Source organism: Solea senegalensis, linkage group LG19 (genome assembly GCF_019176455.1).
Source record: "Solea senegalensis isolate Sse05_10M linkage group LG19, IFAPA_SoseM_1, whole genome shotgun sequence".
Taxonomy (NCBI): domain Eukaryota; kingdom Metazoa; phylum Chordata; class Actinopteri; order Pleuronectiformes; family Soleidae; genus Solea; species Solea senegalensis.
Genome location: NC_058038.1, coordinates 10,131,672 through 10,146,469, shown reverse-complemented (window position 1 = coordinate 10,146,469; position 14,798 = coordinate 10,131,672). Strand labels below are relative to the sequence as shown.

At 42.7% G+C, this 14,798-nt stretch overlaps 3 protein-coding genes across 4 annotated transcripts in view; 1 reads left to right on the top strand and 2 right to left on the bottom strand.

Annotated features, from left to right (window-relative positions):
* Positions 1-1,882, top strand: part of LOC122785586 (potassium channel subfamily T member 2) — a 37,656-nt gene extending 35,774 nt beyond the window's left edge. For both annotated transcript variants that reach the window (XM_044051459.1, XM_044051458.1), the window contains exons 29-30: positions 949-1,033; positions 1,134-1,882. In XM_044051459.1, the coding sequence (XP_043907394.1) occupies positions 949-1,033; positions 1,134-1,251 (203 nt within the window). In that variant the 3' untranslated portion in view covers positions 1,252-1,882. The remainder of the gene's footprint in view (positions 1-948; positions 1,034-1,133) is intronic.
* Positions 1,883-5,488: 3,606 nt separating this feature from the next.
* On the bottom strand, positions 5,489-9,098 carry trim35-12 (tripartite motif containing 35-12). The gene is made up of 6 exons (XM_044051545.1): positions 7,853-9,098; positions 7,528-7,623; positions 6,823-7,053; positions 6,715-6,737; positions 6,505-6,623; positions 5,489-6,407 (listed from the first exon to the last, which is right to left on the bottom strand). The coding sequence occupies exons 1-6, from the start codon at positions 8,375-8,377 to the stop codon at positions 5,848-5,850; spliced, it is 1,554 nt and encodes a 517-aa protein (XP_043907480.1). The 5' UTR covers positions 8,378-9,098; the 3' UTR covers positions 5,489-5,847.
* Positions 9,099-9,170: 72 nt separating this feature from the next.
* Positions 9,171-14,385, bottom strand: gipc1 (GIPC PDZ domain containing family, member 1). Its single transcript, XM_044051546.1, has 7 exons — positions 14,115-14,385; positions 12,642-13,202; positions 11,860-12,045; positions 11,535-11,715; positions 10,996-11,108; positions 10,826-10,907; positions 9,171-10,739 (listed from the first exon to the last, which is right to left on the bottom strand). The coding sequence occupies exons 2-7, from the start codon at positions 12,936-12,938 to the stop codon at positions 10,588-10,590; spliced, it is 1,011 nt and encodes a 336-aa protein (XP_043907481.1). The 5' UTR covers positions 12,939-13,202; positions 14,115-14,385; the 3' UTR covers positions 9,171-10,587.
* Positions 14,386-14,798: the final 413 nt, after the last annotated feature.

Below are 14,798 nucleotides of genomic sequence, written 5' to 3'. Positions count from 1 at the left end.
TGTCGTGATGTTTGGCAGATGTAGCAACAGTGTTTCAGAGTTTTGCGAGCACCACTGGAGGCGCGTGACAGGCATTTCTGTGCTCCAGACAAAATGTCACAACATGGAACAGAGGGACAAAAATTTGCATCATGACCTGGGGGGGGCATGTTACTCTGAGCCTGGACCCCCTGTGGTCCCTGTCTGAACAGATAATAACATTATTATTCTATTTTAGTCAGATCCCTTAGAGCAGCACACACAGAGAGAGAGAGAGAGAGAGAGAGACTGCTACTTTATTTTATGGAGTAAAAGTTGAATGCTTAAATGCTATCTTTATTGACTTATGTCTCTGCCGAGGACACCTTTACCTGATTATGTATTTACATAGAAATTAGTTGCTACATTAATGTTTGAAATCTTGTGTGTGTAAGTATTTCCATTTTCTGCTACTTCATACCTCTATTACATTTGCAGTTATTAACCATATACTGCATGTGAAATACAAAGCATCATTCAAAGGTCACATGACCAGTGAAAGTATTAAAATGCTATATGCATGTGAACTAATAATCTAATATTGTTGGTCATTCATTGTTTTAGTTTTAGTTTATGTATTATAAGGCAACCTTATGCCTAATATACACATATATATATACATATATATATATACTGTATATATATATTTATTTATATATAAAATAAAATCAGTTATTATTACTGTATTTTAATATGACACTAGAATGATTACTTGCACTTGCAAAACATTTGCTTATTATTTCTACACTTGCTGCATATCCACCGTTTGTTTATGGTCTCTGTCCATGTTTATCTAAATTCGTCTTCCTGTCCCGTGACTCACTGTAACGCGCAGCTTCCATTCTGCGTGTACGGATGCTGCACAGCCCGCCGTATATCCTGTGCCTATTTTATTTCCTGCCTCGCTCACCTCTTTTCTTCCTGTGTCAGATGGGATGACAGACCAAGGCAACAGACTGTCCTACATCCTCATCAATCCCTCTCCAGACACCCGACTAGAGCTCCATGATGTTGTGTGAGTGCGCAGCAGAGACAAGTGTAATTGACAGCACTGTAAAACGAACGCAGTGTGAAAATATAACGCACCTGCCTCTCCGTCTGTGCCTCGTCTGCAGGTACCTGATCAGACCAGACCCCCTGTCTCTGGTGCCCAATCAGGGGAGCAACAGGAAGTGCAGCGCTGGCCTCTCAGAGTGCCACAGGTTCGATACGCAGGACAGCACCCACCTGTGAGGAACAAAAAGAGAGACAGACAAATATTAACCGTCAAATCACTGCCAGACTGAGGAGAAACGACAACAACACACACTTGAGGGAGGAGTGGAAATCAAGAACTGATGAGATGGAGTGGGACACACTTCGTCCACACGTCAACCTCGTTGGACTCCACAGTGTCGGACGTGCATGGACCGTCGTTTCTTTTCTATGATGATGGGAATGTTTTGTTTACGCACCTTCCTATTTTCAAAGCAGAGACCTGCGGGACACAGAAGTGCATTTATTGAAAAGCTGTGTGTATTTATATACGTGTATGTGCATGTTACGTTCTGCATCATGTATGTGAGGTGTGTGTGCGTGTGTGTAACGTATGTGTCTGCAAGTGCTTGAATGAGTGTGTTTGTACATGTGCTTCTGGACCAAGAGCAAGACACTGCCAATTTTATCTGGACAGCTTAAGGGAAGTCAAGGGATGATTTTTATTTATTTGACTTTGTTTTGTAATTGTTTTGTTTGAAGTTTGTCCCTCTCTGTGTACCGTAGGTGTGTTTCGTCACACTTTTAATGTCGTTTAACGTGTTTGAACCTGACACACCAGTGTCTTTCTTTCTTTGTTTTGGTCTTCATAAAGCCTTTTTCAAAACTTTTTACTTGTCGCTCACGCCCTCAAAGTGCACTCGTTTGTCTTTACCCTCAGCAGACGCACCCAAAGAACATCAGTGTGTCAATGACGGACATAATCAAACGAGAACGCACGGTCAGTGCAGGGCTCTTTTCTGCTTCTGTCCATCACAAACATGCATGTTAGAGAAGCAAGGAATGGGAATATTACAACTCAAACTACAAAAGCCTTGCACCATTTACATGTTTGAATCTTATAATCTTTTGTGTCGGAGAGGTGTGAAATCAAACCATACTAATACTTTAGTAATACAGTATTTATTGCACACGTCTATAAATGCCCACTATAACGAGTAAGTCATTTATTCTAGAATATATTAAATTATTTATTTTTCAGTCAAAACACACTAGTCTACCTTATTGGGTTTAAAATATCACAGAGTCATTCATGCTAAACTCGTTTTTTTTACCAAGGATTGCAGGCCTCGCGCAGAAACAGTGCGGCCATGTGGTGGGGACGCTTGCGGACACGGCTACTGCTGCTCACTACACACACACACACACACACACTCTGCACATGAACACATGAAACATGTACATATTAAAGTCGAGTCGTCACAGCTCATCCTTGCTTCATTGCTGCCCGCGTTGTCAGTTTGTGCAGCTGTCGGGGCAAATCTCTTCGGCCATGAGAGTCACAGATTTGCCAGATGTGACACCACTTTATTAAAGGTCCAGTGTGTAACATTTAGGAGGGTTTGAATAGGCCACACGAAAGAAAAAGGTTTTTAGAACAAGTCTTTTATATCTACATTAGGCATTGCTTTACAGAGGCCGCCATTTTGTGCCTGCCTGTTTCTGGAAACAGCCTGAGCGTGCATTTTGCCAAACCAAGAACGAAAAGGTGGAAACAACAATGAGAGTGGAAGTGTGGAGAAGGTTGTGAAAGAGTGTAGTTTCCTTAGACATCACTAAGTCTTACAAACTGGACCTTTAAATCAGTGTGAATCACTCACAGTGTGAGTTCCATGTGGTTTACTGAACATGCTTTTTTTTGGTTCGTCATTGCATGTGTGTGACTTAAATACATTCAGTCGGACATGTCACTTCCTGTTAGGTAGGACTGTGCGAACGACTCCACTATCGTACTTACATCTTTTATTTGCTGCCATGATTTTGTGGTCGTCTGCTGAAAGTCTGTTTCTCTTAAGTTTATGGGAAGGTTTTTCACATAGATTTCTGGAAGAGGACACACTGAAATGTGAGAACATTGTCATAAAAAGGTTAAGGAGTTATCATCAAACTGTGCAAACAGAGGCAGGGAAAATGGCAGCTTCCTAAATCATTGGAACCAACAGTGTTCAGGTCGTGGGGATACTTAGTGAGGGGACTCAAATGGATCCAGAGCTGAGGTGAGGTCTTAACTCCCTCCCTGACTGGAGAAACAATTCTGGATAGACTGCACTTTCTGTCTATCTTCCATGTCAGACACAACTGACCTTTGTAGCATAAAAGAGTCAGCCCAGCAGGTGGACTCTCGGAGGTCTCAACAACCCGGGGTTCCTGGGCCTGCAGGACACACATGCAGAGTACCTTTAACATCCACGTCATGGACACTATGGATATCACTAAGGTGAGGAAATAAGTGTCGCAACTACCCTGCAACAAATTCCATTTCTTTATGAATCTTTCGTCAAAATAAAATGAGTGAACTGTTTGGTGCCTTTTCAACGTTTTCTGCTTTTCCTTGCTCTCCTCTCCTCACTGGAAGGTTTGAACATGCCAACACCTTCAGAGCAGCTGAAGAAGGATGAGATAGATGATAGATATATGATAGATTGATTAAACACAACATATAAAAATAAACACAGTAAAAGTATGTGGGGGGGGGGTATTTGGCAAACCCAGTCTATGGCAATGACATCAAAGCACTGACTAAATGCTCATTAACTGAGCACAACATTAACATCACATTGCGTGAATTACATTTTCATGCGATTGCTGAAAATAGTAAAGAAACAGTTATTATTAAAAACAAGACGTGGAAAAACTAAAGAAACTGCACAGTTCTCATGGTGACAGTTTAGGCTTTGGGCTTCATTTACACTTAGACATGTTCACAGCTCTAATGTGTTCACTCTCTGATACAAGCCTGGATGTTGTCCCCAGTTTTGCTATTGAAAGATGGAATTATGCGCAGCACCTACCTCCATGAGTTTTTCCACATACGTTAGCTCTTCCTCCATCGAGGCTGACGGCCAAAAGTGATATTGAAGTCTCAGATACATGATGACAGCAGCCTGGACTTAAAAAAGACAAAAGGTTGCCATATTACATTTCTGTAAACCATAAGAAAGTCGCATGTATTGATCCTTTGGAAGAAAGACGTGAAATGTCATGTTTTTAAAGTCATTCTCAAGTACTTGTGGCTGAATTGTCAACAAGAGGAAATCAGTGTTATTTTGTGAGCAGACATTGACCAGCGAGCAACAGCAGTTTGACACCAAACATCACAAGACTTGTTATTGTGTTCTAATGAATACATACCAGTGTGTTTCCATGTTAGTTGCAACACGAGGTGTCTTTATGGACAGGGAGGGAGAAACATGATCTTTTCACAGCCATAATAGGGGCTTTTTGTGCCTAAATCTAATCACATTCATTAGCAAATGGTCATCGTCGTCCTCATTTCCTCTATTCAGCCAAAAGCACCACAAGATGGTGAAACACGAAGGGAATCTAATTATAATTCACATCATTTTATCAAGTTATCCTGTTCGTCCACTTTATTTGTCCTACCTGATGTAACTGTGTTATCCCTGTAAAGCAGACACACATAGTGTAGCACAGACCTGTATTTGGGAGGTAATATTCAGCTTAGTGGCAAATCTTTTTTAATGCTTCTTTATTGATGCACCGCTTCAAATCATTTCAGTGTTATATCTTATTCCCCTTTACATCATTTATTTTGTTTCCATTACAACAAAATAAATCCGATATTACATGAGAGTGTGGAAATATACACTCACCAGCCATTATTTGAGTTAGTGTTGCCTTTCCATATATCATTTCCAGCCAGCTCTAGTGATATCAATAGATCGATATTCTCCTTTTCAGACCATTCTCTGTAAACACTAGAGATGGTTGTGTGTGGAAATAATTCCAGCAGATCAGCACTTTCTGACATACTCATGATGAGCCTGTGTGGCACCAACCAACATGTGACATTCAAAAGCAATGAAATGACCTTTGTTGCTCAACCCTGGTGCTCGGGTTGCACTTCAGCAGGTCGTCTTAAGCTGCTGCCGTCAGTTGATCAAATTAACCTGATAAACAGGCTGGTGAATGTATATATACTGTATTTATTTGGAACCACTTGGACTTTAAACATACACGACAGTGAGTTTTGTTTTTTTAAACCAACAGAGATACTTTCTTCTTCTGTGCGAGTCCCCCTGGCAACTGTGCCTGACAATTTGTGACTCTTTTTAGCTGATCATGTTATGTAACTTTAAAAAATGCTTTCTTTCAGGGTTAAGACTTGGTTTCAGGGTTAGGCATTTAGTAGTGATGGTTAAAGTTAGTGTAAGTAAGGGGCTAGGGAATGCATTATGTCTGTGAGTGTCCTCACAAAGACTGCGGTACAAGAATGTGTGTGTGTGTGTGTGTGCGTGTGAGACAAAGACCACCGGGGGGCAGTGATGATGAGGAGAGAGCGGGGGATGCTAAGTGTGATTTCCCCACTGATGAAGCAGCATAATCTGTCCTGGATAGTGAGGGCAAGCTTTACACAGCAGCTGCTTTGTGCTTCATTAACTGCAATTAGTCACTTAATGACCTCCGTTGTAATAAAACCATCATTTACTCTGATCGCTCTTCTTCTTGCTCATTTTACACACAAACACGCACCGACCTCGTCTCCCTGGGCCATTTCCTTTGCCCGTTCGTCATTTCTTATCATTTCAACAAACTTTGCCTGTTCTCATCAAATCACCACGTGGCACTGTTCCACACGGCCACTGTGGCTGGGCAGATCTTAAGGGGCTTGGGGTTCTTCCCGTTGATGTTCGCCCCGGGGCAGAAGAAGGGGAACATCTTCTCGGTGAAGCAGTCTGTGAAGGTGTAGATGGGTGTCATGCTGACAGGATTGGAAAAGATCACCTCTCCAGACTCATAGTCCAGCTGCACCCTGACTCGAGTCAGCTCGGCCTCCAGATGCAGCGGGGTGTTGGGCCTGGTCATGGCCGAGTACTCGCCCTCGTAGTTTGCAATCATCCAGAAGCCGCCCTCGGGACAGCCGGAGATTCGGCCTTTCCTGTCGATGGACTCCCTCACCACCCCGAGCATCCAGTCCAACTTGTCGCCCACCTCCACCTCCCAGGCGTGTCGGCCCGCAGTGAAGCCCTCTGAACCCAGCACGAACACAAAGTTGCCAAATCTTTCACTGTTATCTGGGAGCTGCTTCATGGACCCACTGTTGGCCACACTGGTCAGGTCTGTGGAGATGGACAGCCACGAGTAGGCAGTGTTGGGGTCCAGGGTGATGGGTGCTAGAAAGAGCAGTTACCCAGTTATTTAGTAAAAAGGAGAGAGACTTTGTGTGGAAATTCAACACTCACACACACACAGAGTTGGCGGAGTGCTTACTGTAATAAACCAGCTCCACCATCTTCTCCCACACATGGTATTTGAGAGAACTGACGTGCTTGGCCACATTTATTAGAACACCTGACACTTTTCCTGGGTCTTTCTGTGGAATCTGTGCTCTGACAGGACAATGGCATTGAGGAGTGTAAGTAGCGAGCTGGATGTAGCTCATACAACAGAAGATACTGCAAGAGATTAGGAGTTTCTTACCTTTTCTTTGTGTTGGCGTAATTCTGAAATTCAAAAGAGAAACTATTAAAAAAAAAAGACAGTTCACTGAGTCACACTGGGAATTATGAGAGAACAACATTCTTTCACCTGAAGGAAGAGAGAGTCACTGGACGCAATCTCATTCTCAATGGCAATGACAGCGTGAGAGTAGGTTAGGATGTCTCTGGTGATGCGGTCCGACTTCCTCTTCATCAGCTCCTTCTTCTCCGTGTCCTCCTGCTGCAGATTGGCCAATCGTGCCGCCTCCTCCCTCTGCAGAAACTGACGGAGCTCTTCAAACTCCTCTCTAATCTGCTTCTCGGTGGCCTGAGTCTGGTTCTAACACGTGGAGAGAAGAGGACCCATGCTTGCTCATCATAATGGCTGCAACTAGATTATTTTTGTTTCTGATAAATCCATTGATTCTTTTCTTGTTTGGTTCATAAACAATCAAGAAACTGTGAAAACCTAAAAAAAAACAAGACCTCAAATGTCCTGTTTTTTCCTATAAACCATGTGTTCCAGGTAATCTTAACAATTCACTCGATCTTTGCATCCAAATGTATTCCCAGGCCATAAAACATGACAACAAAATACAAACCCTCATAAAACACATTTAGATGATTTAATCCCCTTTATCCAAAAAAACATTTCCACTGAAACTAATGAGTTTAAAGCATCCTAAAATAAAAACCAGGTGACTTATTCAACACCTTGTCTGACGTGTTTACACACCAACAGCGTGTGTCGTTCGGCGTCAGTGCTCATGCTGGTTCTCCACTGTTTTCGTGTATCGTTTGTGTTTATTGATACCTTCATGTAGACGGTTGTGTCATCACACTCCTGTTTGGCCTGATACAGGAGACGCAGGTTCTTCTTCAGAGGAATCAAGTCTTTCTTCAGGTCTTCCTAAGGTGGTGAGGGCAGAGAATATTAATCATGATCTTTGGTTGCTGAAAAGGTTATAAGGGTATGATGCACAAGGTTAAAAGGGCTTTCTTTTTCTGTATGAAATACATCCTTCCTTATGCCACACATACTTTAAGTAGGTTTATTTACTTTATTTCCCTATCACAAAGTGAATACTTGTTTAAAACCCCAACAAACTGCATATAAAGTGAAGACAGAGACACATTACCTTCAGGTCCTGAGCACCCTCATCCAAGGGACACACCTGGTGGCCCTGGTGCTTCTTGGAGGTGTGACACACACAGCACAACACTTCAAAGTCGTCAAGACAGAAGAGCTTCAGGATTTCCCCGTGCGTGATGCACTTCTCCTCCACCATCCCTGCTTCCTGCCCTGTCCCAGCTGTGGACATCTTGCTCTCCTGCTCCCTCAGGAACGTGTCTGCGACGTTCTTCAGGGACAGGCTGACCGTGGGCTCTGCCAAGGAGCATTTCATCCTGCAGACGGGACACTCGCGTCTGGCCTTCTTCTGGTTCCAGAACTGCTGCAGGCAATCCCGGCAGAAGCTGTGGCTGCACTTCAGCACCACAGGCTCCTTGAAGATCTCACAGCAGACAGGACAGGACAGCTCCTCTTCCAGCATGGAGACCGAGCGCGAGGAAACCGCCCGGGGTCTCAGGGCTGAAGTTAGTTTGGGACTGTGGAGGAAGGAGAGTTTCCCAGGCTGGGAGGAAGCTCGTGGTCGCAACGCCATGGCAGGTTCTCGTGGGTGGGAAGGTAATTTAATGGCAACGGTCTTTTTGATAAATAGACAATCAAGTATTAGAGCTGCTTTCTGGCTGCAGCGCACTAAGCAATCAGTTCATGAGTGACCACATTTATAGGCGAGCAGCCACCTGCAGAACTAGTTTCTTTGACTTCTAGTAAATACAGGCCATGTCACCACCCCTCACCTGAAACCCTCCTAGGACAACCTTCAACCTCCAGCTGTGGCAAATAGACGTGTTTTTCTTTCCCATAAAAAAGCAGCACAAAGGTTTGGTCTCTTTTTTTTTAAACAATTACAAATACAGGAAAGGGAGGAGGTATGATCACATAGGACACTGGTGGTTCCAGAAAACCAAGAGAAACTAAAGCAGCTGCATACATTATGACTTATTACAAAGGTATTTTGGGCCGATCCCTTTACTGCTTCTATTCACGCGAGCCCCACAAATGACCCTGCTGAGCTTGAGCAGAACTATCAAGTTTCCAAGTGTAGATCTTATTACAACCTCCGATGGCCTGTTGACAGAGTTAAGAGTGATTTCACAGTCCATTTAAACGTCTTAAATATTTCAAAAAGGGGATACGCAAACACACACATTGTTAGGGATTGTTTGTGTGAGAGATAAAAAACAACCCAGGAGATCACAACATCGTCTTTCCCTTTGTTTTAACAGCTTACATATTTACAGACCAAACCAGTGTGCTATCTGGACGCACTCCCAGCTTCAACCTGCAGAGCACCACGCAGCGTTTAGGGAAAGACCAAACAGGAGGAAAACTGCCATGTCAATGTTATTATTGCATTTACAATTGGACAATGACAACAGTGTAATACAAAGCCATCAAAATAATGCTCTTCTCAGTGTTACAGTGTTCTAGCATCAGTTTCATCACATAACCCCATTTAGATACTCGTTAACTCTAAACAGTAAAAACAAAATAGCTTCATAAATGTGGACCGTCTGAAAACACCAAAGTTTGCGTGTGGCTGCAAGAACACACGTCGATGCAACACATGATGGAAGTACGGTTTGTTTGTCCAGCACCGTGCACCAGACTGTAGACATCTAACAAAATATATAAACTGCATGGAAAGAGGAAACAAATAAAAGGCATTTCACAGACTAATTTTTCTTCCTCACTTTTTAAATACAACTACTTCATCTCTCAACTCTCCTTCTACCTCCTTTAATACTGCTCCCTGTAATACCTGACATAGTTGCATGAGCTAAGATCATCTGTTCATCATCATCTGTTCCACAAACCTTGTTTTAAAATAGAGATAACATCACTTTATACAAAAACACTACCTTAAAAAAAAAAAAAAGAGCAAGTCGACACAATCCACAGACCTGTAAACTAATCTGCTTCTCATTCCCATACAAGGTAAATTAATACTGATTTTCTTTAACACTGTCAAATGTAAGAACATGAGACTAGAATGTGCTGCTATGTTTCACAGTTAACACACAACAACATGGAGTGTGTTATCAAACACCACTGATCTTTGCATCAGGAGCTACAGCTCATCACTTTGACTCTTCTGGAACTGTAACAATACAAAACAAAAACAGCAGATTTCATGGTGACAATAAAAATATACCAGCACATGCTCGTAAAACGGATCCTTAACAGAAACATTGGAGCAGTTCAAGACGACGACACTGAACTGTAAGCTCAGGGAGTTCGACGCCTTGTATTGTGAAATACCTGTGCCACTCGGCCGCTGAGCGGCAGTGCAATCTCCACTCACTTCTACTGTTGGTTTACAGCAACACAGTGCAGCATGAGGGGTATGTGTCAAATGTCTACTTTGTGTTAGCAGTTTATTTTTCCCATATTAAGAGACTTGTGCTGTACTTGTTCCACTGCCAGCAAACACAACAATGACATGCAGGTTCATGTGAGAGGGAATTCTCATCAGCGTGCTTGATGTTTTTGGGAAAAGCTGGAAGACATTTAAAAGCACTTGGGAAATCACCACAGTCTCCTCCTTCTTCTCGTTCTCCCATTAACTGGCATTATTGTCTTTGTCTAGACAGAGTCTCCCAAAAGGGCACTCTCTAAATTAAAAATAGTAGGAGAATACACTGAAATAAAAACACACTTATGACGATAGTGTTGTGTTTCCTAGTAGTGCTCAATGTTGTGGGCGTCACACACACAGAAGCCATTCCACTCCTCTAGTTACTGTGGTTACACTCGTCCGACTTTAGCGTCTCCGATGGCACCCCAGACATCGAAAACAAATTCGTCAGGGAAAGCGAAATCTCCCAGGGTTTCATCTAAAGCCTCGGCAAACTCATCAGGGTTCTTTTTGTCCTTTCCCAGCTCCACCATTGTGGCCGCTGAGGAGACACAAGAGAGGTCAGAGAACATTTAGTGAACATAAAACAGCTAATTAAATTACACACAAACACACAAGCACACTTACCCAGCTCACTGTCTCTGATTCCCATGTAGCTCTCGAGCAGGTCATCCACCTTCTCAATGGCCTTTTCTTCAAATGCAGAAGGCTGGAGAAGAAACAAATGCAACAAAACAGACTCAGTAAAAAAATGACATTATCAACAAACACCTCCGAGTTGCTATAAACAGACTCACCACTTCCTCCACAGTAGCGGGACCTTTAGACCGCAGCCGGAGTGTTCCTCTCCCTGTACCCAGCTGAACCCCCGATGCCGACTTGGACCCTCCAGACCGCTGACCGATCATATCTATATAAAACAATGAATCATTTCATGTTATTGTACTTCATATGGTCCTTAAAAAATTTTTCCAGTTGTGACAGTGCTGTATATCAACCTCCTGTTCAGACAACCACCATCTCATGTACAGCAGTTTATTTGGCCCTGTATGATAATTTCCCAGCTCCTGCTGTGTTTTAATTGAAGAACATTGACCCACAGGGAAATTAAATGTCTTAATGTGAAAGCATATGAGCAGCAAAGAAACCAGTTTCATTAAATCTGACTTGTGCATCTTTATTTCATACTTTACAAGTTTAGATTAGAAACTATGAATCTAACGGCTGCAGAGGACATTTAGTATGCTGAATGAGGTGCTACGAAATCTGAAGCCATACTAACAAATGCTGTACAAACATATCTCGGATGACTCTCGTTTCTTCCTCGTACACCTACCAAAGGCCTTTAGTGGCTCCACCAGCTTGATGGTGAAAAGCTTTCCTTTGGGTAGCTCTTTCAGCATCTTAGCCACCTCGTAGTGTCGACAGCCGATCAGACGGTGACCATTGATCGACTCAATCATGTCGCCCACGTTGATGACCTGGATCTGGTGGATGACGCTCCCTTCACGGATTCTCTAATCAGAGAATAAATCAATAGTTACCCCACTCGATGTGTTTTCCTGTTTATTTCTACTTCATGTGCATCTGACATTTAATATTTTTATATATTGTTTTATGTAAATGCTGTCAATGTACACTGACAGTGGAATGTTTCTCACCTTGATGAAAGCATAGCCAGCTCCATTATCAGTGATAGTCAGCCCCAGTGCATCCTCCCCTTTGAACACCTCTATTTCTTTTTTCTGACCTTTGATGTGGGCAAAAATAAAGTCCTCTAATCCGATCTGACCTCCCAAGAGTTTATCCATGTCCACCTTGTGAGTGTTCAGTGTGCAAAACATAACCTGTGGAGGGACACGATAAGAAGAAGAAAGAATATAATGGACTGGGTAGGATTTCACCACCGTTAAACCCCCAGGAGAAGTAGAAAAAGAAACAACAAAGACATAGGACACACGGGCACTTTCCCACTATACCGTTGTAGAGCGGCTCGACTCTACTCTGGGGTTTTTTGCTTTTCCATTAGCAATAGTACCTTGTTTTTAGTACTTTTTTTAGTATCTGCTCTGGTGTAGTATTATTATTATTATTATTATTATCATTGTTATTATAATTATTAGAATATCTGGTGAAGTCTGGTGAATTTAGCGACAGCACTGACAAAAGCTAGCAATCATGAGCCGCATTGTAAGGAAGCACTGAAATAATATTTTTAATTAACTGATTCAGTACACTGAAAAGAACTGCGTTGCTCGTCACTATATTGCTTGTATAATACAAGTCACTGCTTTTTCGTGAAGCCATGGTAGGATGACACCACCCACGTCGAGGCAGTGCTATAGTAATGGAAAACTACCCAAACCATGCAGAGTCGAGCCGTGCCATGCTACAACTGTAGAGTGGAAAAGTGTATACTATAATATGCCTGATGAACACTCACCTCCGATGGCGGTATGCCAAAGGCTTCACCAATCTTGGCATAGAGCTCCCGCACATTGCTGAAGCCCTCAATACGGCCTGTGGGGCTACCATGTGCCAGCTGTGTGTGGAAGATGAGTCGAGGTCTCATGCTGCTGGGTAGAGGAGGAAGTCCCTCAGAGGTGGCACCTTCCCCCAGCCCAACAACACCTCCATCAAGGTCCATACCTGACACATTGAGGCCTGCGCGGATGGGCTCCGCTTCCTCGTTTTCAACTAACGGGGAAGCTTTCTTCCTTCTTCCCAAACCCAGAGGCATAGTAGTCCCACAGTGAGAGCAGAGGGAGTGGAGGGGCGGAGGCTGCTCTGACAAGTTACTCTATGATCCAAACCAACACACACCTGTTCAGCCAAATTAGCTGAAAGTCTGACGGATGTCAAAGTCACAGTTATAGTATGGTCCTCCAGACCAGATGAAAAGCAGTCTCAGCAAGGCCCTGTATGGATTTACACATCTACACATGAGAGCAGCTTACATAGCTGGGTCTGTCAGGACCAGCACTCTGCAGTGGGACGTCGTCAGCTGCAAAACACAAACAGAAACTCTTCAATATTTACGCATTAACCAAAGCAGTTAAATCCATGTTGCATGAGCACCTGTAATACCCCATATAGAATTCCATCTCTTCAGTAAGTTATACTGCTTGCATTAAAGAGACATCACCATATCTTACACTGCAATCATGTCCTCTTAGAGCAGTTTTTAGTCCCTCCTCATCCAAATACTGTAGTTAAAGCCAAGTAAACACACCAAAGCTTTTAGAATCATAGGACCGTTGTGTGCATCAGCGTGCTGTCTTGTAATCCAATTCATTGTAGTCACTTTGAGACGCTTTGTTGTTTCACAAGAGACAATAATGAGGTTCAACCTGCCACACAAGTGTTTATAGGTTGTTTACTCATTACTCATAGGGTTGGGCAATATCAACAACAATATCCTGCATATCACGATATTTACAAACAAAGTTCTACTTAATATGAATGCATTGTCAAATAAATGACCCATTGTCATAATTCACTTTTCTTTCCTTTTGACTGTTTTACCTCAACTGAGTAATGTTTTAGATGCACAATGAATGGTTTTCTTACACTTTCATTTCTGAGGGAAAAACAGTCTTTTAAGCTATTTTACATTTATTATTTCACAATTGATTTATAAACATTACGAAACCATCCTAGATAATACAAAAAAATAAACATTACGCACCATGATAATGTTAGCTGCTAACTGTGAGACACATCAATCACTTCCAGCAACACACACTCATGTAGCCAACAAGTTAGCATTTGACTGCTAACAGCGAAAGCTAAATTAGTGCGTGTGTGATAGTAACGTAAACCACTACTGTGTGATACGTGTGCAGGTTGGTTAGCCAGATTAACTATGGGTTAACGATGAGAGAGGAGTAAAAGGCGAAAGGCCGGTCGTTCTTACCAGAGCAGGAGTTTTAGCCACAGTCGTTAGCTACCTCCTCCTGTTAGCTTAGTCTGCTAATGATGCAGCTGTGAGTTGTTGGAAGATAACGTGACGCTGACAGATGAAGTCCAGTGTGATGTTGTGGCTCCTTCGCTGTCAGGTTTGGTGTTTCCCGGGTCAGATGTTGAAGACAGAGGAGCATTTACCGTTATCGTGTGTCGGTATGCAGAGGTAGATTCACCCTCCTGAGTCCGGTCTGCTCAGCAGGGGAGGAAGTATGACGCGTTCACGGTTCCTCGGAAACCACAATATTCTGAAAATTGAATCTCACACCGTTGGCTTTTTGTGTGTTTCTTTGATTAATTTAGTGTTTTTATATGTTCACCCAATTATCCACCGTATCAGTAGAATGAAAGAAAGGTTATTTTCTTTTCTGTCACAACAGCAATTTAAGGCCAAATGACTTTTACAACCGTGGTCAGTGATTAAGAAATGTGTGAGGAACATCTGATTTTCCAATGTAATTGTGTCTTGCCTTTTTGTTGTGACAAACGAAGCTGGGTTTATGCATATTTTGATATTGTTATGAGGAAAGTTTGTGAATGCAGTGAAGTTCGGATTCAGGCTGCGAGTGCGCCATCAGCATACACCACCCTCTTGTGGCAATAGGCCGAAACTACACCCAACAATTAAGGGACAAAG

Coding starts and splice junctions, on each gene's coding strand:
- gipc1 (XM_044051546.1), bottom strand. CDS start 12,938: ATGCCTCTGGGTTTGGGAAGAAGGAAGAAAGCTTCCCCGTTAGTTGAA. Junction 11,716..11,859: donor CTGGCTATGCTTTCATCAAG/GTGAGAAACATT, acceptor TTCTCTGATTAG/AGAATCCGTGAAGGGAGCGT. Junction 10,908..10,995: donor CCGCTACTGTGGAGGAAGTG/GTGAGTCTGTTT, acceptor TTTCTTCTCCAG/CCTTCTGCATTTGAAGAAAA.
- trim35-12 (XM_044051545.1), bottom strand. CDS start 8,377: ATGGCGTTGCGACCACGAGCTTCCTCCCAGCCTGGGAAACTCTCCTTC. Junction 6,738..6,822: donor GTGACTCTCTCTTCCTTCAG/GTGAAAGAATGT, acceptor TTTGAATTTCAG/AATTACGCCAACACAAAGAA. Junction 6,408..6,504: donor GGTGGAGCTGGTTTATTACA/GTAAGCACTCCG, acceptor TGCTCTTTCTAG/CACCCATCACCCTGGACCCC.